At 40.4% G+C, this 25073-nt stretch overlaps 1 protein-coding gene across 1 annotated transcript in view; it reads right to left on the reverse strand.

Moving 5' to 3' along the window:
* Positions 1-25073, reverse strand: part of CPA6 (carboxypeptidase A6) — a 46522-nt gene that overhangs the window by 16592 nt on the left and 4857 nt on the right. Inside the window, exons 2-5 of the mRNA XM_026843549.1 lie at positions 16119-16243; positions 12502-12616; positions 11489-11590; positions 10584-10688 (exon numbers count right to left, since the gene is read on the reverse strand). Coding sequence (XP_026699350.1) covers positions 10584-10688; positions 11489-11590; positions 12502-12616; positions 16119-16198 — 402 coding nt within the window. The 5' untranslated portion in view covers positions 16199-16243. The remainder of the gene's footprint in view (positions 1-10583; positions 10689-11488; positions 11591-12501; positions 12617-16118; positions 16244-25073) is intronic.

Below are 25073 nucleotides of genomic sequence, written 5' to 3' on the forward strand. Positions count from 1 at the left end.
AAAAAAAAAAAAAAAAAAAAAAAAAAAAAGGCATCACAACTGAGGGTCCAGTCCAGGAAACTCTTGGTAGCGTTCACTGCTACTTTATTCTCCTTCCCCTCAGAAGTGGTGCACGTTAGTAACCTTTGTTTTCAGGAGCAAAGATGAGCTGGAGAGATGCAGATACTCAGAACAAACTGAGATACAAGATGGCTGCTGAAATAACTGAACTCATTCAGAACTGAACCTGTGGTGGAATGGAGGGGAGATGTTGAGTAGAGGCAGAAACTACATACACATAGGTGTGGTTACTGCACAGAAACTTCAAATGGCAGGAATGAAAAAAAAATCATGAGGATAAAAGGTTCTGCATTTCTACAAGTGCCTCTTGATGCTGAAAGGCTGATGAATGAAGTACTGAGTGGAGAGGCTGGAAGAGGTGATGCCTCCAATGGAGAAAAAAACAAATAGCATTTCAGGCAGAAGATCCTGACAGAGAAGAATGAGATAGCTAAAGATAAGTAAAGCTGGGTGTTTCAAATATAGATGTTGCAGGATGAAACAGATGGATTTTTCCTTCAGATAATGGATATATAGGGAGCACTCAGAGAAGTCAATTTTCTTTTTCTGAGGTTAGGCAGCTAAAAAGACAGCTGGGGAGACAAGAGCCTGGCAAGCAATAAAAATTAAGCTGCAATGATTGTATTGGATTTACTGAAAGAGTGGCAGAGCATTTGTGGAGAGAACTGTCACCAGGTGACTGGTCCTTTAAGGTGAAAAAAGCCCACTCTTCACAGTGCCATCATCACTGGAAGCTGTGAAGGAGGCTGCAGGGGGCCAAGATACAGCCTTTGGAAGCTTCTGGTCTTCCTAAAACAAGAGTGAACTAAAAATTGATGAACAGGAGGAAAACCCGGATAGGAAGAGTTTGTAGAGCAAGAAGATGTGATGATTCAAAAAGAGAAAAAAAAATTTCAAGTCAAACCAACATCAGCAGAAGAGCTTGAGCTGAGGAGAATAGAATTTAGAGAGAAGGAATGTATCCAGCTAAAGGGTGAGAGGAAACAGTTACAGGTGCAGTGTTTGTTTTGGCTTTGCATGCCCCTGATTCACTTTGCAGTATTTCAAATGGTTTCAAAAGCTCTTCAGGTTTCTGAGCACTCAAAGATATGTTAAGAATAGTGGTCTATCTGTCCCCAGGAGCAGGAGCGGAATAAATGTATGGCTTACAGAGAGAGGCAGTCAGGTCCCTGCTTTCTTTCCTCTGTGGTTCAAAACTTCTGCTTGAAGAACACCAAAAAATGGAGATGGAAAACCTATCATGGGGGGTGAACTAACTATATTGTCTCAAAGAATAACTAAATACAAGTGTAATGAGCATCTTTTAAATTAATATTAGTCCAAAATCCTGGACTGTGTGAACATGACATTTCAGCTGTACCTGTTCAAAACACTTAAATCTGTTGACAAGTGATAGGTCAAGTGTATAATCTTTAACAAACATTAGTGTGTTGCTTCACATAACTATCCCACACGCCCCCCAAATCAGATTATTTCTGAAGTAGGTGAAAAACTGGCTCTGGTAGTTATGGATAGAAAGTGTAAATAAATATTCTGACTCTTAAAAGTTTACCAGTTTTAATGGAGCTCAGCAAGACCCAGAAATGATCCAGTATGTGAAGCTGTTTTCCTGACAATGTGAACTTCAGCACTGGAATGAATGACTGAGTGCTGCTCTGACTGTTGATGCAGCATATTGCAGATGTTTTGTCCATCAGGACACAGACTATGGAATTTTGCAGAATGAGTACAAATGCTACACTGGCTTTGAGCAGATCTTAAAGTAGGAATACTAATAGCTTTATGGCCTTTTGGCCACATGGCCTGGATGGTGCAGAAGAGCCAACCTTTTTTAACACTGATGCTGTCTGGGTCTTCTACTTGGACCTGTACCTGATTCCACTGTTGTCCTTACTCAGTTCTGTATATGTGTATGTGCTGTTATTTTAGGTATCCTTTCTTTAGAGTCAAGCATTACATAAACATTCCTTAAGAAGAATCTGCAAAAATCCTGGTAAAGACTGGTCTCTGGGGCCTGGCCCACAAGCCTAATGGTTGGCTAATTGGTGGTGTGCTTGCAATATGCATCCCACAAGGGGACTCATAAATCAGCCTTAAGCTTAGAATAGCGGGGGCAGGTGTTGCCATTTTGCATCTTGGACAGTCTGTGTGTCTCTCTTAGCTCATTATTATGGAGTGAAAAGATGGGATTCAAGCCTGGTTTTGGCAGCAACCAATACCAATGTCAGCATTAAAAAAAAAAAAAAAAAAAAAAAAAAAAAAAAAAAAAAAAAGTAAAAAAAAGTCTGCCCCTAGCCTTTAAGTTCTTTGTCTGGGGTTACCTGTCCACTGCCTGGGTGCACAATGAAGTAGAAACACATCATTTTGAGTAATTTGGGAACTCATATAATTGGGATCATAGGACACCCACATTTCAGAATTTGGACTTTTGGCCATGGATCTCACAAATTAAGGCATAGAGAGCATACTAATATTCTTTTCAGATTTGGGATTCTTCTGAGATGAGACAGCTATTACAGCCCATCTCTAAGGGATGATACAGTGCTGCAGGATGAACAGAGCTGCAGAGGTGTGGATTTGGATTTCCCTACTATACAGTTCCTTTCCAGTGGGCCTATGGATAGGGCTGAGGGAACATTCGTGAATAGTCTAGCAAGGTCAATGCCTGAACCAAACTTAGCAAGTGACTTTGATCAAATCCAGAAAGCTCAGGAGTAGTTCTGAACGTTTTTTCAAAAAAGACCTTAGGTATTGACTAGGTTCTGTCCCAGAAGCAGCAGACAGTAGCACTGCTCATCCAGGAAAAAAACCCACAACAGTCTCACACTGAAGAAAAGTGGCTATGTGCAATGCAATGTAAGCTGACCCACATTCAAAGAATAATAAGATTTTGAGGAAAAGTTCTCAAGATTTAAAAATCTGAAAAATATAAAGGGAGTCTTTGGAAGATCATGCCACAGTTCACATCTGAGATGCAGATATACTGAATCTGGTCAACATATGTTAGTTTCCCTTTTTTCCAAAAAGGGCCCACTTCTGAGGATGGGAGAAGGTTACTGCATTTCCAAAGTGTGAGGCTATTTGCACCTTCATTTGAGGCCCTGATGAGGCCACTTGCTTAGGAGGATGCGCTTGATCTTAATATTTCTCTTACAGTTGCCATTGGATTCTTAGAACATTTTGTCAAGAAGTACAATCAGTGCTTGCTTCCTGAAGGTATTTAATTACATTTCTTGAATTTTCTAATCTTCAAAATACAAATTCTTGCATCAGAAACAAAGAATAGTGCATCTTAAAGTCGCATCTCTTGTATGTTATTTTCTGAAAATGTTATATGAATGACATTTCAAGGTTATACATCATTGACATGGATCAAATGGCAGCATTTATTAGGGGAAAGAAAGTCAAACCAGATGTAATAGGAATCCTCATCTGCTTTCACTAAAACTGAAACAGAACCTAGTTTTGATGTTAATTTGAATAGCAGCCTGTGAAGTATATTTCAGATTTTTAAAACAATGGTAAAATCCTAAATTTCAGGTGTGGATAATTTGACACCTGAATTCTGCTTCTCTTACAATTGCACACCCAGTGAAGAGGAGTTAAATGTTCTTATTTAACACATATACATACATAATTGTACTTTTGCAAAAAGTCTATAGGTTTTGCTTCTTTGTTTCTATGAGGGCTATTTAATTTTGGATACATACATGTTATGTCTGATTAAGAAAAATGTTTCTAAAGTCTATGCTTTCTACAAATAATACATAATAGAGTCCATTTCTTTCCAGTTTGTAATATTTACTAACACATTTCTATGTATGATTATATTCGATGCAGTCTTTTTAAAAATCTAGGTTAACAAACCTTTTTTCTTCCCTTCCTGCCCCCAATCTTTTGCTGTGGACACAAATTCTGGGTTACATTAGATTCATTTATCTTTGCAGGTTGCCTTCAAAGTAGTCCACATGTAATCAGTTCCATTTCCTTTTACAGTTCCTCTTGCTTCCCTACTCCACCACAGGGTCCCTTAATATTTCCACTGTCAGGACCCTTTTTCCACCACTAGCCAGCTGAGTAAGGCTTGAAGTTAGGGGGGGACTCCACTGTAACCAGACCGGTATTCTACTACAATACAGGTGCAGACTTCTCTGTGGCTCATTAGCTGGTACCTAAAGTGCTGATCCTGTGTGTGTAGGGAGTCCCCTTTCTTGACTTGAAATTCAATGCCTGTGAAGTAGGGTTTGTCAGAGGCCACCAGTCTTGCTAACCCTGGTGGAACATCTGATTGTCTTTAGCTGGGAGACTACAAGCGTTCAGGGGTGCCTTCCACAGAAACAAACAGTGATGTTGTTATTAACACCAGACCTATGGAATCCAGAGCTAGAGCTCATACTGGAGTAGATTATAATAAAAAGCCACACCAAAAACCCAAACAAAAAACCCAAACCAAACAACAGTCTTCGCTCTTCTTTTGTTTGTTTCAAAATGTGGGTAGGCTGGGTTTGTACTTTCAATTGTATTATCACGTAATGCAAAACTCTTTCCTGTGCATTCTCTTCCTCTTTTTAATCTTTAATTTCTAATTCTACATCTTTTTCCCCTTTTCTCTAGTTGATCTGTCCTTTAACTACTGTATTTGCCTGAATACAGAACAAGCCTGTGGAGCAGGCAGCTTCTTGCTTTCCCATGCTCTATCCTCACATCCCCACTTCCCAAGCCTGATCTGCCTTAGTCTGCTTTGCATTTCTAGATAGATGGGAGCCAGGTCCTGCTCAGCTAAACAACTCCAGGTGCTTTGTAGAAAGAGGGGGAGTTGCTGCCCATGCCCTGGCAAGCCACGCTAGCAGCCAGCTGCTCACTGGCACCTCCACCCTACAGGAGGTGGTGTCTCCCATCACTTGCAGCAAATTCACTGGCACTCAGAAGCTGCCACTTCCAGGGGTGCAAGCAAGATACTGAGGTGTCCCAAGCTGGATGGGAATATCTGGTCAAGTTTGCAGCACCCAGTCTTGAGCTTGAATGTTGTCATTCATACATAGAGGTTGTTTTCTAAGCTAAATCACTTGAAAAGCCTAGTTGTACACAGGTGTATGGACACTTCAATAAAAACAAGTGACAAGAGATCAGAGGGTGAAATGAAAGCTCATTTCAAATGAAATACTTCAGGCTGCCTGCACAGCAAAGGGATGCATGTATGCTGTTCCTGCTAGAAAAGAAGCTAACATCACATAAATCCAACATTTCCTTTTGCTTGCCTTAAATCAATGTGCTTGTGGTGCTATTCCTTAGAGTCAACAAACATGCCAGGAAAAATCTGTTTCCAAGCTGACTGCCCTTTCTCAGAACTGCCCCTAAGTGCCGGAGAGGATGGAAAGTGGGCTGCTGGGCTGCAGAGGTGCTTAAGAGAGGAGTTTGCCAGCAAAAGAGAACTGCAGAGTTTGAAACATGGAGAGGCCTTCAGTTTTCCCAGAGTTCTTACTAAAAATACCTAATTCATTTAATGAGAAAAGCAATATTCTAAACCAAACAATCTAGTCATGTCTCTCCTCCTCTCCCATTCAAGTTTAATATTATGATAGAGACTGAGCATAATGTATTCTTATCCAGGTGCTTTTTACTTTAATTCTGGATTGAAATATTTCTCTAAGAAAAGAAGAAAATATATGTCATATATGAACAAAGGCAATGCATGTCTGAGATGGACAGACAAAGGTGGTACATTCTTGTAGTCTCAAGGAACTCTGCAGAAATTTTCTTTAATCTAGGAAAAAGCTTTTACATAGTTAGCAAAACGGTTTTACTAGCAAGCTACTCTCTGAGGATCTCAGATAACCACCAGAAGGTTTCTGTATAAACATACACAGCCTGTTTTATGCCATAAGCTCTACAGAGAAACCTTGTTATTTTTTACCTTTATATTGTAGTTTTGGAAAAAAATTTATGGGAAAACCTTGTTAAGGAAGAGGCACTGGCTTTCCCACCAGTCCCTGTCTGTCCCAAGCATCTTCCTTCCTTACTGCAGCCTGTTCTCCTGGGTAGGAAAGATGCTCAGAAAGAGTTGCAGGTTTGTTCATCTTTACACTAACAGAAGTCCGAATAAGAAGACATACCATCATTGCACACTGAACTTTGAGATCAGCTCCTAGATCTGGTTTGGCCTATCCATGCATCAACAGTCGTGCTGACATGCTCACCCAAACTGTAGTGGTCTCATTATTTCTGTACTTGTCCTATGTGCTGCTGTGACTTCTGAGGGAACATAGTTACATATATCATCTCAGCTAATGCATTAGGGTGTTGATGATGCAGAATTTTACTCTCATGAGGTATCTTACAGGGCCAGGATCTTTGTGCTGAGTGGAGGAATCCCAGAAAATCAAAGGCATATCCTTTAAATCAGAGGAGATATATTAATGCATTATAGAATTCCACAGTGATGGGGTGGAAGTGACAAAATTATGTGTTTATAGGAAGAACCTTGAAAAAAAAAAAGTTGCATCCCTTATTTTGTGCAAAAAATGATATGTAAAATACTCATAGCACATCTCAGTCTTTTTGAAGCCTTCTTTGACTTCCGTAAATTGCATTGCAAGATAGTCTCCACTGTGCGGCTAATATCCCTTCTTGAACAAAAGTTTGTTGGCTAAGGGGAAATGTCAAAATCCTGCAAACGTGCATCTGAGATGAATCCCAGATTGGAAGAGATTAAATGCTGATATTAAAAATGTACTGAACAAGTGAAAATCAAAATGCCAATTCAATTTGATTTCATCAATCACTTGAAAATGGCAAACGGATGGATATGAAGGCTAAACCCTAGATATCAAAGATAAAAGGAGCATAAATCCAATGAGATAGGATCAAAGAAACATTAGAGGAATGTATTGATATTCAGAGAATGTGAAATCTATTATTTTGGGTGAAATTCATCTATGAAGAAGAATAATCAGCATATCAATACCTGGCTCCAAGCCTGGGGTCAGTTTATATGACACCAGGCCTTCTGGCAAGAGGGGGTACACCTGTTTCAGAGGTGGAAAAGGACCTTTTGGATAGGAGTTAACAGGGCTCACTGAAAGAGCTTTAAACTATATTTGAAGGGGGAAAGGGATAAAACCAGGCTCAGTAGATATAAGCCTGGAGGCAGCATGCCAGTGTTTGAGGGAAGGTGTGCTAGCAAGGTCCTTTGGTCTGCCATCTCAGTGGAGGTAGGAGATGGAGATCCATACAGCAGAAAAGATGCAAGGGTTATTGATGTGTTAGAAATCATAGAATTCACGTAAGAATTAGAGTTTCTCCCCCATAAAAGGTGGCGGGATCAACAGCCCAACTCAAGTGCATCTACAGCAATGCACGCAGCATGGGCAACAAAATGCTGGAAGCCACTGTACAGCAAGAAAACTATGAGATGGTTGCCATCATGGAAACATAGTAGGATGACTCACAACTGAAGAGCTGCAGTGGATGGCTATAATCTCTTCAGAAGGGACAGGCAAGGAAGGAGAGTGGGTGGGGTAGCCCTGTGTGTTAGGGAGTGTTTTGATTGTCTAGAGCTTAGTTATGGTGATGATAGGGTTAAGTATTTATGGGTAAGAATCAAGGGGAAGGCCAACAAGGTAGATATCATGGTGGGAGTCTGTTATAGGCCACCCAACCAGGACGAGGAGGCATATCAAATCAAATATTCTACAAGCAGCTGGGAGAAGTCTCACAATTGCTAGCCCTTGTTCCTTTGGGGCACTTCAACTTACCAGATGTCTGCTGGAAATACAGTACAGCAGAGAGGAAACAGTCTATGAGGTTCCTGGACTGTGTGGAAGATAACTTCCTGATACAACTGGTGAGTGAGCCAACTAGGGAAGGTGCCCTACTGGACCTGTTGTTTGCAAGCAGAGAAGGACTTGTGGGTGAAGTGATGGTTGGAGGTCATCTTGGTCATAGTAATCATGAAATGATAAGAGTTTATGACTCTTGGAGATGTAAGGAGGGGGATCAGCAGAACTACTACCTTGGACTTCCAGAGGGCAGACTTTGGCCTGTTTAGGAGCCTGGTTGACAGTCACTTTCGAGGCAGTCCTGAAGGGCAAAGCAGTCCAGGAAGGCTGGACATTCTTCAAGGAGAAAATCTTAAAGGCTCAGGAGCAGGTCAACCCCATGTGCTGAAAGACGAGATGGTGGGGAAGGAGATCAGCCTGGCTGAACATAGAGCTTTGTCTGGAACTCAGGAAAAAAAGGAGTTCATGACCTTTGGAAGAAGGAGCAGGCAGCTCAGGAGGACTACAAGGATGTTGTGAGTTTATACAGGGAGAAAATTAGAAGAGCCAAAACCCAACCAGATCTTAATCTGGCTACTTCCATAAAAGACAATAAAACCTGTTTCTATAAATACATTAGCAACAAAAGTAGGGCCAAGGAGAATCTCCATCTTTATGGGACACAGGGGGAAACATAGTGACAAAGGATGAGGAAAAGGCTGAGATAATGAATGCCTTCTTTGCCTCAGTCTTTAATAGTAAGACCAGTTGTTCTCCAGGTACCCAGCCCCCTGAGCTGGAAGACAGGGATAGGGAGCAGGATGAAGGCCCCATAATCCAAGGGGAAATGGTTAGCAACCTGCTACATCACTGAGACACACACAAGTCTATGGGGCTGCATGGAATTCACCCAAGAATACTGAGAGAGCTGGTGGAAGTGCTCACAGAGCCACTTGCAATCACTTACCAGCAGTCCTGGCTACCTGGGGAGGTCCCAGTTGACTGGAGGTTAACAAATGTGACGCTCATCTACAAGGGCCAGAAGGGGGATCCGGGGAAGGTTATGGAGCAAAGCATCTTGATTGCCATCACATGGCACTTAAAGGACAACCACATGATCAGGCCCAGTCAGCATGGGTTCATGAAAGACAGGTCATGCTTGACTAACCAGATCTATGACAAGGGGACCCACTTAGTGGATGAGGGAAAGGCTGTGGATGTTGTCTACTTTGACTTCACTGAAGCCTTTGACACCGCTTCCCACAGCATTCTCCTGGAGAAACTGGCTGCTCGTGGCTTGGACAGCTGTACTCTTTGCTGGGTAAAAAACTGTCTGGATGGCTGTGTCCAAAGAGTTGGGGTGAATGCAGTTAAATCCAGTTGGCAGCCAGTCACAAGTGGTGCTCCCTGGGGCTCAGTGCTGGGGCCAGTTCTGTTTAATATCTTTATCAATGGTCTGGACAAGAGCATTGAGTGCATCCTCAGTAAGTTTGCAGACAACACCAAGTTGGTCGAGAGTGCTGATCTATTTGAGGGTAGGAAGGCTCTACAGAGGGATCTGGACAGGCTGGATCGATGGGCCGGGGCCAACTGTATGAGATTTAATAAGGCTGAGTGCCAGGTCCTGCACTTGGGTCACAACAATCCCATGCTACAGGCCTGGGGAAGAGTGGCTGGAAAGCTGCCTGGTGGAAAAGGACCTGGGGGTGTTGGTTGACAGTTGGCTGAGTATGAGCCAGCAAGTGTGCCCAGGTGGCCAAGGTGGCCAATGGCATCCTGGCTTGTATCAGAAATAGTGTGGCCGGCAGGACTAGGGAAATGATTGTTCCCCTGTACTTGGCCCCAGTGAGGCTTCACCTTGTATACTGTGTTCAGTTCTGGGCCTCTCACTACAAGAAAGATATTGAGGTGTTGGAGCATCCAAAGAAGTGCAACAAAGATACTGAAGGGTCTAGAGCACAAGTCTTATGAGGAGCAGCTGATGGAACTGGGGTTGTTTAGTCTGGAGAAAAGGAGGCTCAGGGGAGACCTTATTGCTCTCTACAACTACTTGAAAGGAGGTTGTAGTGAGGTGGGTGTCAGTCTCTTTTCCCAAGTGATAGGACAAGAGGAAATGGCCTCAAGTACAAGGGAAGAATTAGATTGGATATTAGGAAAAATGTCTTCACCAAAAGGGTTGTCAAACACTGGAACAGGCTGCCCAGGGAAGTAAGTGGTTGAATCACCATCCCTGGAGGTATTTAAAAGATGTGTAGAAGTGGTGCTTAGGGACATGGTTTAGTGGTGGACTAGGCAGCGTTAGGTTAACTGTTGGACTAGATGATCTTAAAGGTCTTTTGCAACCTAAATGATTCTATGATTTTAGCCTCCTATTCCTATGGCATGACACAAACAAGAATGTCTGTCTTAATCTAAGTCCTTAAAGCAAAGGTATTGCTGAACTGATCTCTAGCAGTGTACACTGGCACTAATTTACCTGGACCATTACCAGAATTACAGTCTTCACATTTTTAGGTCTTGGAATAAAATCCTTCATGTCTTTGCCAGTATGTGTCTAGCATATTTTTGTCCTGTGTCTAGCTGTGTCTGGCTGTTGCTATCAGCTTCGTTTGTCAAGCACTTAGGTGTTCTACAAATACATTAAAAAAAAAGCAGTATAATAGCTATTCATCTTTCTTATTAATAATATATTAGATTGGTTATAAAAAACCTTAAATGTTTATTAAACTGAAGGAACTGTATGACTGTAAATCATTAAACACTTACTTCTTTCACGAACCACTGGCAAAAGGCAGGGCCAATCCACTCTCTTGCATGAATCCCACAGTCTATCCAGACAGCTTTCTTGTAGGGCCGTGATCTTTTACCTAACTTGAAGTGTGAATATTCATAGAAATATCAATAGATCTCACAATATTCATGAAACACAATGACAAGAAAATAATAAAATATTAAAACACTAAAACATTTTGAATCTCCTCATGTGAAGAAACACACAGTTATAGTTTTCAAAGGTATGGCCAAGATAATGAAAGTGACCTATGGAAAAAAAAATTACAGAAAAAGTGAGATCCATCAATTCTTTTTATGAGGAATGATAAATGATAAATGTCACATGGAGCAGGGTAAGGAAAAACAATGCTACAGGAATAGCTTCATGCAGAGTGAAATTTTCAGAACTCTACAATAGCAGGTGAAAAAAAAGTACATTCAAAGTAATTTTTGCTTCTTGTTGATACCCTCTTATTTGTGGACCTAATTATGTGAGTTGAGACTGCACAGCCCTGGAATTTTGTCAGTAGCTAAATAGGAATTGTATATGGCACATGTTGAGAAAGGCTTCAGAGGGGTTCTTCTACAGCATAACTGCTTTCCAAGTGGACTGTAAATGCCAAACTTTCCAGTTCCCTTAAATCCAAATCCTGCTAAGTGAACCTGTCCTTTAATCTATCTCCAAGCATATCGAATCCACATAAATAGGATTTGGCTTTTAGTCTTCCACCTTTTTATTTTTTTGTTCATTAAAAATGACATTCAGATTAGATCTTCGCAACTCATCCTTAGGAAACACTGTTAACCTGTGTCTCTGATGTACAGGCCATAACATAAGTAACAAAGTGTCTGTCCTTGATGACAGATTTTAGTCCAGTTAATGACTATTTAATCTTTACCTTGAGCACAAACAGTGGTCTTCCTTCATAGGATTTTCCGACAGAGAACATGTGAACTAGATCTGAATGAGTTTTATTCAGATGATGCATCCAATCCTGGATCTGCAAATACAGAAATAAAATTGCTGCTTTAATCTTTGCTTTTCATGGGAAACAACTGTTACACATTTATTAATCTCAGTTCTCTATCCTCTGTATGGTTTTGGATCTTCCTGTAGTTTTTATTTTTGTCTTTGTTTTCACACTTGAGCTATCATTGGGCTCTCAGCTCTGTTGCCAGAGGCTGGATGTAGTCTTCAGTCACATGGGATTTCTTTTCCCTTTATATTGTTTGATATTACTTGAATGCATTTGCTGTCCATCAAAAATATGGGAATGGGTCTAATCTGCCATTTCCACTAAATATTAATGGGATGAAGAAAGAAGGTCCCCAAGCCTGCCTTCCAGGACACAGAATGGTGAACAGACTGACCTGCAGGATTCAACGTTACCTGCGATATTTGTTTTACAGGCACCATCTCGTTGTGGTGCAGCACCCTCCACACTCGGTCTAGAGACTTTGTCTTGGTGCAGACTGAAACTATGTATGTGAACACACTGAAATCAATAGAAATTTACCGAACTATTATCTAGGATAGTATCCCTTATACATGAATTTGTATCTAGGGATTTTTAATTCTTTGGGGGTCTTGTGCAAATAATTCAGCATCTGCTCATAGTGCTTACTCAAATGATTCAGTGAAACTAATCAAGCACAAAAATCTCTTATTCCATTAAAGACTTACTTTAAAAACAAAACTCAGAAGCTGTCAAAGATAGTTACATATAAAGATAAGCCTTGAATATAAATATTTAAAAAATACATATTTTCAATGCCTATTTTTGAAGAAGAAACATTTAGAACACTTCTCAAGATGAACAGGTAACCACAACTTGTGGAGAGAGTGAAACCTTAGCTTTATGAAAAAACAACAGTGTAGTGGATAAGAGGAACAATATGAATTTTCACATACTTCTTCCAGGGAGTGATACACTTCATAGTTATACCCAGAGAGAGACCTTCGATTCCTATGTGACCTCAGTCCAGTTTGGTTTTCTATTGCTTTCTGTAGGTCTGATATGAGAATCCTAGGTAAAAAAAGAGTGGTATTAGAACACACAGGCTAAACCAGAACAGCAATCACATTTAGAAGAAATATAACAGGAGTTAAACCATCCTGACGTTACTTCATCTGTTATAGTTTGACAATAGAATGCTTCAGGCTTATTTGAATATAGGCTGCCAAATAAATACTCCAGCTGCTTTGAAATGTAACAGTGCCTTCAAAAAACACAATGAGCTTGTTAAGCAAATAAACCAGAATGATGTAAATAACATAGCCAAAGTGAAGAAGAAGCCACTTTCATTTGTTTATGGAGCAGCATTTGTTGTCTTCTTTTATAATCCTGTTGTACTACGTGATCATGGATCATAAAAATTGATTTCAAAACCATAAACCATATTTTTAGACTTAGAAAAACATGCACATACTTTGTCTCAGGAGTTATAGTACTGGTATGAAACTACATATACCTACAAGTTGTGGAGGCAAAACAAAAAATGAAGAGCTTTGCAGCATTATTCTGTCTGAAACACAATGAACAACAAACAAAAAAAAATCTTAGATGCAGTTTGTTGTTTACATTATCTACTCTGCAATAGTTGCTTGCCAGTTATTTTAAAATAACTCAGGAAAAATATGAAACAATACTGAAATTTAAGTTGTTTGCATAAAAAGTAAGAGGTTCTTTGCATTAAGAGCAAAATGCAGAAACAGTGGTGTAACCTGAACACTTTCTTATTTTATGGCAAATCTAAATAATCATACAAATATAAAAATATAATATTGAAAGCATACAAATTATACTGAAGAAGTTAGAGTATTTATGCTTTCCATCACACAGTGGCGGGAGCTGGGAATATCATCACTGACATCAGTAACATCACTGTAATACTGAGAGTCATCCTTGTACACCACCTTCTCCTAAAGCATGGCAATGTGTAATCACCATACCACTAATTCATCATTCCTGTAAAACGATGGTCACATTCAACCTTTTAAAGTTTTATAGGCGTTAGCTGCAATGATTGGAAATAGATGGAAAGAAACTGCATTCACTCTGATCCTAACTCAACTGTGCAGCAGATATGTCAAAGATAATAGGTCCACCTACATATAATGTCAAAGAAAGGTTATCTCCATCTTCAAATGTATTAGTGAAGTAATTGTATAATTAGGAATTACATTGTTCTACATTAGCAACCTTCATTAAGCAAACTAAGGGCTTACAGTCTTGACTTGCAAAGTGCTGTGCACACCCAGACCAGTACTATAAAGCATTTAAGTCCATAGTTAGATTAAAGCAGTGGTTTTATTCAAGTCATTAGGACATCTAACATGTTAAAAAAATACTTGCCTGCTTTGCTGCATTCTGATTAGTGTAAGTACCTTCCAGGATCAAGCTCTGTTCATTTTTACAATAATAGATTTAATTTCACAACCCCAAATTGTTTATGATCTGTACGCCAAATGAGATCTGATAATCTCCCTTTACTCTTAAATGACTGTGTACTCTGTGTGCTTATAACAAACACAAAGGTTCTTAAGCCCCTCAGGTCTGAACACAACCTAGGTGGCTTCGTTAGCACAGAATTTACAAGTGACGCAACTTGGTGCAGTAAGAGTTTATCTGATGCCTGGCTTGTTTTCATGACTGTCTTTTTGTCATAGTCAAACACGTGGAGAGATAAACCTGTTTTACAGGCAAGGGTTGGTCACCTTGCTCATTATTAGGGCTGCTTAATGCTTCCTGTCTTTAGAAATTTGTATAATTTAGGCAAGCATCACTCCATCAGGCTGAAGTTTTACATAGTGTTTGCCTCAGATTTTCCAGTTCTGAAAAGGATGGAGCAATTTAACTCCTTTGCAAACAGTGTGTTAAAAATAAAATCTAAAAAAACAAAAAAAAACCCCAAACCAAAGTGTGAAAAACAGCCATGAGAAAAGGAGCTGTATGAAACCTTGCCTGGTGCCTCAGCCCCTTGGCTCTGGAGCTGCACTTAGCTCAGGGCTTCGGTCCCCACCCCAGCTGCGCTGTGGGAATGGCTGTGCTTGGCCGCCCTGCTCCTGCCGATCCCCGACTATAGCTGTTTCTGCTCTCATGGCCAATCCTCCCACCTCTTGTGGCATTACAGATCTCAGGAGGCTTGTCAGGACAAGCACATGCTGGTCCCAGGCTTTGCAGGGTTTTACTTCTGATGGCTGGGACCCAGCAGGAAAGGAGTCCAAAATGGGGAGTGAGGAGATGAAGAGGGAAAGCAAAGTAACAGTCTGGAGGTTAGAATATGCTGTCTGGCTTCCTTCTAAGTGCACACATCTTGTCAAAGAGGAAATTTTCCCTGTGGAAAATGAATGTAAGGTTGTCCTCATATTTGTAGCACATTATTTCAGGTAAACTGGAGTGACTATTTGCTCTCACAGTTCTTGCCCTTGCATGCTTTGCTCTGCAACCTAAGTAAAGGTCTTCAAGTATAGGGAGTGTTTACAACACACATAAAATTGCCTTCTGTCATTTCATTAAAGGTGATTACTGTGAGCAGGAACAGCAGCAGACGTGAATACAACTGCTGGGGCACAGTAATTAGGGGACATTTTTTGTATAAGCACAGGAAAACAATTACAGAAATCCCCATCTCATTTCTAAACACAAACAAAACTGAAACAGTGTTGAACCCACATGAAAGTCACTCTGAACTTCAGCTACCAGGCGTGCATAATTAATTTCCTGATGTCTGTTTTTGTATTTTTAGGATGACAAATTAATGAGACCATCTTATAATAAAAATTAAATTCTTGTAAGAATACACATAATATATAGTATGATCTGCACCATCCTTTTCTCACTGAGAAATAAGTATAAATAGCCTCACGTAGGACTTTATTTTGCAAATGTCTGAGAATTCAAATATCTCATCAGTTGGTTGTTCAGATGCTTAGGCAGATCACTGAAAAGGCTTTAATGACAAGATCATGACTCTTGTCTAGTATAACATATTGATAAATATGAAATGATAAGTATACTTCAAAACTGTCTTGAATGCTTTTAAGGAACGCTATAAATGATATGTCATCCTTAGCATGCGTTTGTTTTATATGACTTGCATTGGGTCATGAGGAGTGGAGAGTTATAAAACAGAGCTAGTACATTCCTTTATAATTCATGAAGAAGGCTTGCCTCTGCATTTGCAGCACACTTGTAAACAAACCTTGTCCCTGTTAAATACAGAAAGAGGCAAAGAGGGCTGTAGAATTAGTAATTACCATCCCTCTCTTAACAGATGTGATTTCATATACATTGAAAACACTTCAGCTTGACTCCAAAGGAGGACATTTAATTAAAACTGCTTGCCTGTGGGAGATTTTCTGTTCTCCCATTAAAAGGGTTGTTTTCTTGGCAATGTCTAGCTGTCTGCCAGTCTAATTGCTATGATGTGGAATGTATTTTCAAGCACGCTTGGCGTGGTAGATGCAGACCTGCTTTGGAGGCCAGATCTCTGGAGCAAGGCACAGAAAGTGAAGCACAGGCTTACGTGTACTGGATGTTTGCTTGCTGGAGGTAGGGCAGCAGACTTCGGGATGTGTTCTGCGATACTCGCACATCGGTGACCATTCCTTCGACAATGTGGAAGGGGCTGCTGGGCTGCCATAAGTCCACCTGTAGTGCAGGAACCAACCTGTAATTCATATGCATTCAGTGTAGGTGGGGAAATCCAGGAGATGGCATGCTTGAAGCTGTGTAGGCAAACACTCTAAGCATGGTGTAGACAATAAAACCTGCACTGGCTGGTCTGGTTTGACACCTGTGTTAATGGAGCAGATTTTGAGCTTACCACAATGCTCGTGGGAGATTTACCAATGGGAAGAGAGAATGGTCTCAGGAATGTGCCTCCTGAGACGTCTTTAAGCAAAAACTACCTCTAACTTTGTGCACCTCTTCAGACTACTGTAAATTCCCTCTCTATTAGCTCCTATGGAGTCCATAAGTATTTTTCATTTCGCAAGATACTTTCTATGTTTGCTATGGCAGTAAAAGAAAAGAACACTAAAGAGAGGTAGGAAAACGTAGCATATACCAGTGTTGTTCACAACACTCAAGATTTATTCTTGATAATAAGAAGATCAGAGGTCAATACAGAAGGTCACCAATACTATGAAGGAAGCTGTGATCAACCCAATAATTTGACATGAAATGTCAAAATAACATGATTAAGATAATCAAATTATTAGTCTTCTAAAAAATTATGGCTACTAAATGACACCACAATTATTAATGGGCTGTCTATATCTGTGCATACCAAAGGGATGCTTCTTGTCTATTTTCACTTTCTTTTGTTGCCAAATCTGAAATACACTTGGAAATTTTAGCCCAGAACATGAATTTTCAAGAAAGCAAGAAAGTCTGCAAACAGGGATTTGAAACTCATGTGTTCCACACCCGGTAACAAAATGGTGTTGTACTGCTCAGCCATACCAACAACACAGGCACATACTGTTCAACAGAGGTGAGAACAGTTCCTCCTCAACCAGTGTGACAACAGTGGTGAGAACACAAGTTAACAAACCTTCCCAGAGCTGCTGGATAGTCACAGGAGACTATGGAAAGGACTCTCAGCAACCTCTGTGTCAATGCGCAAATATGTATGTCAACATCCACAGGCCTTAAAAGTATGTAAGTTTGTGAGCTGAATACAGAGAGGAATTGATAGGGACTACCATGTCCCCACGTTTCTTAAAGAGAATTTAAAAATAATTAATACTTGATAAATATCTTTTAAAGTTTATTGCAAAGAGCTGTGTTAGGCTGCACTGATGGAATTCATGAGTACAGGCTATGAGTGTCCCTTGCCTTATTTGCTTTCCAGGTTTTCAAGAAGGTTTTTATAATCTATATTTTAAAAGCTCCTGACTTCTTCTATGCCATACCAGCTATTTTGGAATTATCTAATGCATTTCACCTGGTCATGCTATGAACTTTGTTAGAGAAGAGAGTGCAATCTTGCAACAGCAGTTTAGTTGCCACCGTTTCTCAAATGGACCTGAGTAAGAATATTCTGATTACCAAGAAGGCATCTGATGCTGAACCTGCTTCTACTTCTTCAAGAAGTAGTGACTTCAGTCCAGTTAATCCAATTAAATACCTGCTACTTTGGAAGGAGAAAAACTGAAACACAGGGCAACCTCTTCTATTCCTGCCAAAACCACTCTGTGTTTCATGCTGCCACAATATGGTCTGTGGATGCACGTGATAGTGGTGAGTGAGCACAGCATCTTTTGAAGTCTAACACCAGGACTGGCAAAGTTCATGAGGCTTGCAAAGCTGACAGCAGCTATGACAGATGGTCAGTAGAAACCAAGCTCATGAATTAAATAGTGCTAAATGCTGCTTATAAATAAAGATCCTCTCACTGCACTAACACCTTATGTTTGTCAGTTTATGTATTTTTTCTATTTTGATTAATTATAGGCATCCAGTGAAATTCCCCCCTAATTCAACATTGTTGATTTCACTCATGGTTAATTAGAAATGACTTCTAAGATTTATCCCTAAAAATACACATCACTGAGGGTAAGTTTGTTGCTCTTGGAGTAACAGCATAGCAATCAGCTTAGCTTGAGCCATCTTTACAAAAGTAACAACAAATTCTTATGCACAAGTTAAGATCAACTGAACAAAAGTGTTTCCTGGACAACTGTAATATCTAAACCCACAAAACTGGAAATAGAAGTTACAAAAATGAAAGAAAAAAAAAAAAGAATCACAATTGAGATACACCTGAAACTTGGCTTTTTTCTTGACAGTTACTCAGGATTAATTTTGGTGAATTTCTCCATCAGTGCGGAGGGAATAAACCAATTAATATTCACACTATCATCAAGCTTTTGAATTTCTGACATATTCTAATTGTCCCTCCACATTGCTGACTGCAAGATAATATCAAAAGCAGAAGCAATATTCTTTTTAACTAATGAGATCAGCAGTATATTGCACACCGCTATCCTCTTTTGACAAAAATGCAGTATTTTACTCCTGGCATTGTCCTGGAAGTGAGAAAAAAAAAATAAATCCCATTTTTAGAATGCAAATCACTTCTCTTCAGCTTAGTTCCCTATCTGAGTAGTTTGGTTTCATTTGACTTCGACTTCTCATTCTTTGCAATGTAAACGAAGCATTCAGTGCTCATCTGGGAGATGTTACCTGTGCTATGCAGAGCACCACTTCAATTGCTGGCCTGATTTTGCTTTATAAAGCATATAACAAGAAACAATTTCTCCAACAGACATTTTATTTATATTGCAGCTTTCAGCTTGCCCTTGGCATGACACAGAGACAGCACATGAAAACTGACAAACAGAAGATGGATTTCAGAGCAGGTGTGCTTGGACTGAGCAAGTCCAACTATTCTTTACTCACTGTCAACTTTAGGAGACCTCATCATTGCATCTCCAATGGATACTGAGGGCTCCATTGGAGTCATCACTCTTCTTTCAGCATCACTCCTCTGGCAAGCATGCCTTGCATTTCCATGCTGGGCTCCACTGGCTAGCAAGTAGTAGTGATATTAATTGTTCTCCTATCCTCTTTACTCTCTGTGATGAGGTGGTGTTATCCCCACACATCACACATTAGCTATTATATAGTATTATGGATGGTGTACCAGTCAGTGCCAAAAGACATTTATTTGCTGTGTGGGTAGTGGGATTTGCTAGGTGGGGGGAAGATTCTCCAGCTACAAAATGAACAGATGCAGAAATCCTACAGAACCCTCTGAACACATAGCCAAATATTTGAACCTCAAAATTCATCTGGTATATTGAGGCTAAAGGCAATGAGATATGCTTTAGAGTATGTCTGCAAACCTAAATACTCTCATCTTCTTTGCAGAACTATCTCCTTTGCATGTCTTTTCCTATCAGTCAGGCAGCAGGTTGCCTTCAGAGGGTCTTGGGATGTTTTAAGCCTCTGAAAAATAAGCAGAGCCCAGGCAGAATCTTTCAGCAGGCTCAGGCTTGGGACCTGGAGACCAATTACTCAACACCTGCTGCTTCACTCAGGCATGACGCCAGGTACCTCTTCCCAGAGAGAGTGGTGGGTCTGCAGATGCTGAGCAAATGCTCCTTCCCAGAATCTCACAGGAGGCACGAGCATCCTGACTTGCATTCTATGAGAAGAACAGACAGTTCCCTTTCCCCTGAGGATTTAAACACATTATTGCTTTATTTAACAAAGAAGGTATAAGAGATGATTAATCATGACTACATAGTATTGCTTTTTGACTGCACATTCTTTTTTCAACCTCACTTGTTCCATAAATATCCTAGGACTCAACTTGTGCTTAGGAAAGCCAAAACTCTTTGGGTTTCCTTGTAGGCAGTTTCTCTTTAAACAGAGGTATTAAAGACAGCTCAAGAGTATACATGTATCAGCTCTTACCTGGACATCTTCCAAGCTACAGCAACCCTAAACTCATTAGTCATGTGTCCAGCTTTTGGTAAGTATGATGATAAAAAGTCAGCACAAGGCAAAGGGACAAAAAGGTTTGGGTGCTGAGCTAACAGAATTCAGAATTTCTTCCAAAATTAAAAATTATGCAAATAATTATCCATGAATACAAACATTTTGTTGGTATAATCCTACATATCACCAATGGTGTATACAAAGCGCTGTTGCCCTGGCAAGACAAAAACCAGAGCAGAGAGCTTTTTTCTTCACTAGTTTCAGGTTTTCCTCAAGCTTGTTCTATGCCTGTGGAAAGGGAACTCAAGAAGAAAGGAGTGTCCTTGCTTTTTCCCAGGAATACACTCATGGCTGCATAAATCCCACAATCCTTTTTTTTTATTCAAGTCACTGAAAGAAATCCCCAGCTTCTTTAGACCACAGGACTTAGTCTTGCTCATACTTTGTAATTAAAGCCATTTTTTTGGCCAGTAGCCTCCACTTATTTCTCACTACCCTTCCATAAACAGGTATTTAAGTTCTTCTTCCATTTAGCCTGAAAGAAAGATGCTTAGTGCTCTCATCAGGTCTGTGATCATGTATCGATCAAAAGAGATGACTGATGCTTGCCATTGAAAATAACTAGAATAACTCTGCTATAATTTACATTTAGTATCTGGACAAATCTGTTTATATGATTTATCTGTGTAATACCTCATGAAGATAGTAATTTTCTTATACTTTATTACCTAGCAATTCCAGTTTTTATACTTGAGTTGTATACAGCAATACATGTGCCAAATCTGGCCTTGTCCTTAATATTGCTATGAGCAGATTTCTTTGAGAAATGATGTCAGCTGTAAAATTCAGAATATAATTACTGTTATGATGCCATCAATTGAAACGGCTTGACATTTCTGAGCCTCTGATAAAAGGGAATGTGCAGTCAGTAATGCAAGCAGTGATCCTCTTTGCTCATGGGCTCTCTCAGGATGTATGGGTTTCCCATTTACATCCATATGCTTGTGTATAGACACATAAACACCCTAAGCCATCCTGAAATTCATTAGATATGTTTTCGATTATAAATCTGTTGCTAGAAGGTAGAGAATAGAAGAAATAGAAACTGCTCTAGTCTCACTGATGTTAGAGGTCTGACTATCGGAGGCTTCATCACATAACACACAAGAAACATAGTCACATCTATATATGTACACAAACACCCCTTACATGCACATATATAGTGTGTAACAGAATTTTAGGCTTCTCTTGGTACATTTGTAAAGAAAGAATGAAGGAAGAATGACTCCTGTTAACTCCGACACGGGAGGTTAATTATAGCTGTGCTGTAGTTCGCCTGGAAAGAGCAGAATTGCTTCTCTCTAATGTCTTCACCCTTGCAATTATTTTCAGGATCAGGACTGATTTCATCTCACTTGCTCCTGCCAATTAAGGAACTTAACTGACAGTCCTGACTGCAAATCTTATTCAGTTGTCCTTACAGCAAAATAGTCGAGTGGCAATTGTGTGGGCTTCCCTGTGCTTTCTAGAAGGACTGACATAAAAAGGCCTGAACCATAGGCCTCGAACCAGAGTTGACTTCTGAGTGAACCTCCAGACCAGCATCATTTCATCACAAAATATGGCCATGCTAATATCCTCTGAAAACTATAGATAAAGAACATATATATTTTTGGACCCTAAGCCAGCTGTTTCTTAGAAAACAGGAACTCCTCGGACGCACCCGGGATCCTGGCCAGATCCGGGATGTGCCCGAGTGAAGTGAAGCCAATCTACCAGATGTTGTCGTGCCCTTTTTTTCATATGATTTGTTGTTAAACTGTATAAAAGCGGGACGTTCTCACAGCGAAGGTGGAGAACTCACCTACGAGTGGACACACTGTGTAGTACTTCCCAATTGCCAGGAGCAGTTCTCCGACCCTTCGCTGTGATGGGTCTCCCCACCTGGAGCACAGATCTGGATGGCGGTAAAGTATTAGGGCTGTTGGTGATGTATCTTTCTTAATCACTGTAGCTAACTTTATGTTGTAACGATCAGGTGCATTACCTTGCTTATTCTTTATCAGGTGCATTACTGTGCTTTTTCTTTCTTATTCTTTAAAGTAAAATAAGCTTATATTTTTAACCTGGTGTCTCTGTCCTTTTTGTTGATCCCATCAACTGGCAAAACAAGGACTTACAAGGTAGTCCTAGTTGCTGGTACAAAGTAATTTAAGTTTCTGATTGAGCACACTAGACATTTAATTGGCTCTAACTTTCCAGTATTTATTTGTTTTTCAATGAGGCTGGTAAGAATAATTGTGCCAATAAATTGGGGTTGATTCACAGGATTGCAGCAGCCATAACACTGGCAGTAACAGAATGTGAACAATGCACAGCTTGAAGTTTTGAGTTTTGCAGATCTTTGTGGAACTATAATACAGTAATGGTCTTGCCACTCTACTTACACGGTATAATTTTACACAGGGCTCTACACTGCAGAAAAGAACTCATAGGCTATTCCTCAAGAGAGTCACTGAGGAAAAAGTCATACACAATTATACAGTAATTGAATATCCGTTCTTACAAGTACAGATGCCACTGGGCTAAATATATTTGAAAGACGTCAAACAGTCTTTAACAGACTCATTAAAAAAACCCACCCAAATCCCCTATTTTGTTTCTTATTAAACTATTTATGGTTTGGTTAAATTTGTGGTTGTTGCTGCACTGCATGAGAAATGGAATAGTAAGCCCTGGGTCTGATCCTGCTCCCACTGGGGCTGTGCTGATGACTTTGTTGAGCTCAGACCCAGGCTCCCTCACCAGTAAAAGAGGAAGCAGATTCCTCCCATCTCAGAACGTCCAGGCTTTCTGCATCTTGTGAGAACAATGCACCCATTACTCAGGCTCTCGTGTTCTATCTTAGACCTTCCTACTAAAGCTTTCCTGAAACAACATTTTCCTTCTGAGCCTGGCAACTGGTTCACAGACACGTACTATGATACACTGATGAATAACCTCTGTTATCACCTGATGTTCTCTGTGTACCTGAAATATTCTATGCATATCTGACTTGAACCCTAACTATGAGTTAGGGTAAAATCTGCACTGATGACTAAAGCATCTGCCTATATATAGATATATTTGCTGTCTGTGAAAAGTAAAATGCAAACAGCCCTGGCTACCGAGCTAATTCTTTCCTTCCGCAAAGTAGAAATAGCACCATTTGAGCCGACAGGCTTTCTTACTCCATTTTCAGAAAGGCTTTTGTTCTCTGAAGCCTTTTTCAGCATTTGCCTATGGAGCTGTAAACTATCAGATTTATAGCTAAGCGATCCTTTTCCCCTACGAGATATTTTTCTGATTCCCTGAACTGCAATGACAGGATCAATTCAGGGATTACAATGGATAAGCAGCTGCTGTAGAGGCAAAAAAAAACCAAACAAAAGGGAATGGAGTTGTGGCTTCAAGGCCTGCTAGGCTGGCTCCTCCCAAAGTTAAAGAAGTGCCTGACTGTGCCCAGGAATTTCTTTTATAAAAGCTACTGAAGAATGAGTGGTCTAACTCTATTATGCCAGGAATGTTCACAGAGAAGTAGCTTCTTTGCTACCTACCCGATCTCACTCAGGCATATGTGATAAAAAGTGCTTGTAGACCACCAATGGAGTAGAAGTTATCAGTCAAGTCTCAAATGAAGTAGTGCTTCAAAAATAATGCTTACAAAGGAAAATTCCAGAGCAGCTAAACAGAATCTGCTGGGTCTGAGGACCCAAGCAAATCCCAGTTTCTTTGCAGAGCACTTGGGAATGTGACATGTGTTTGTGTCAGTCAGGTTCAACTGAATTAAAACCATGAAAGGGCTCATAAATCAGCAACAGACTCCTCAAATTGTCTCCTAAGCAAGGAAGAGGAGGAGACAATAGGCAATCATTGGAGAGGTGTATGAGGCAGAAGAACAATGGATGGGGGAGCCCTGGGGGACAGAGAGTGGGCAGTTCTGTAATACTCAGGTCACCGTAGTACTACCTTGAATATTTCTTTCACTTGTTGATTGCTGTAATAATTTGCAAACGATTAGTGTGAAACAGTGAAGCTGCAAAAACAGCTGGGTGAGGGTTAAACACCTGGTCAGGAACAAAGATTTGTATCATATCTATAAAAAGAGATAGTCTTTATAAGAGCAAAGGACTGCGGCAGAACATGTAAAATTTAAGATGGGTGCCTGTGATTGCATTAGAGCAGCAGCCAATCCAAAAACTGTGACAGTGATCTATAGCTAGAAAAATAAATAACTCCATGAATTTGTACTTGAGTTGCTAAAGAATTTGCTGCATTTTAGTCTATTATAACTGCATGAAAATGTTCCTTAACGCTGCTATACAACATACTTGTCATCTTAAATGAAAGTCAGAGGAGGAGCTCCACCATCATTTACCCCAGTCATACTCACTGTTGTACCTGGTCCAGTGGTCTTTGTCACAGGGACTATGCAAAAAGAGTTCAGAGGTGTGGGGTGATGCTGCTGGTGGGAAGCACAGTTATCAGGCTCTTATTTTTCTTCCCCACAGAAACTGAAAGAAACTTGATGAAGGAACATGCTGGAGAAAAGAGATGCATACTGCTGTATATGTACTGATGGCACCTCCCAACCACTATTATCTTTGTCACTTAGTGAAAACCAGACATTGGCATCTCCTGCTCTTGAAAAAAAGCATGACTCTGTTCCCCACCTGCCTCACTTCTTATGACCTCAGATATGTATTGCCCCAAGAAACAGTTGCATACATGGCAGTGCACGATGCATAAGAGATTTCTGAGAACTCACTGTAGAACGATGGTGGTACTGTGGTCCAGGGGGGGTGGGTGGTGGGCTGGCAGGGGGAGCACGGGGGACCCTGCTCTGCCTGGCTGGGGCAAGAGCAGTCAGGGACAGAGCCATCTCCTGCTGCTTTGCTGGCTGGGATGGTGGCTGATCAGACTCAGTATATTTAGGCTTCCTTTTTGCTTTATTACTATGGATGAGTTCACTGGTTGAATACATGCAAGT

This window comes from Athene cunicularia (assembly GCF_003259725.1).
Source record: "Athene cunicularia isolate RWA chromosome 2 unlocalized genomic scaffold, athCun1 chr2_part1, whole genome shotgun sequence".
Classification (NCBI taxonomy): domain Eukaryota; kingdom Metazoa; phylum Chordata; class Aves; order Strigiformes; family Strigidae; genus Athene; species Athene cunicularia.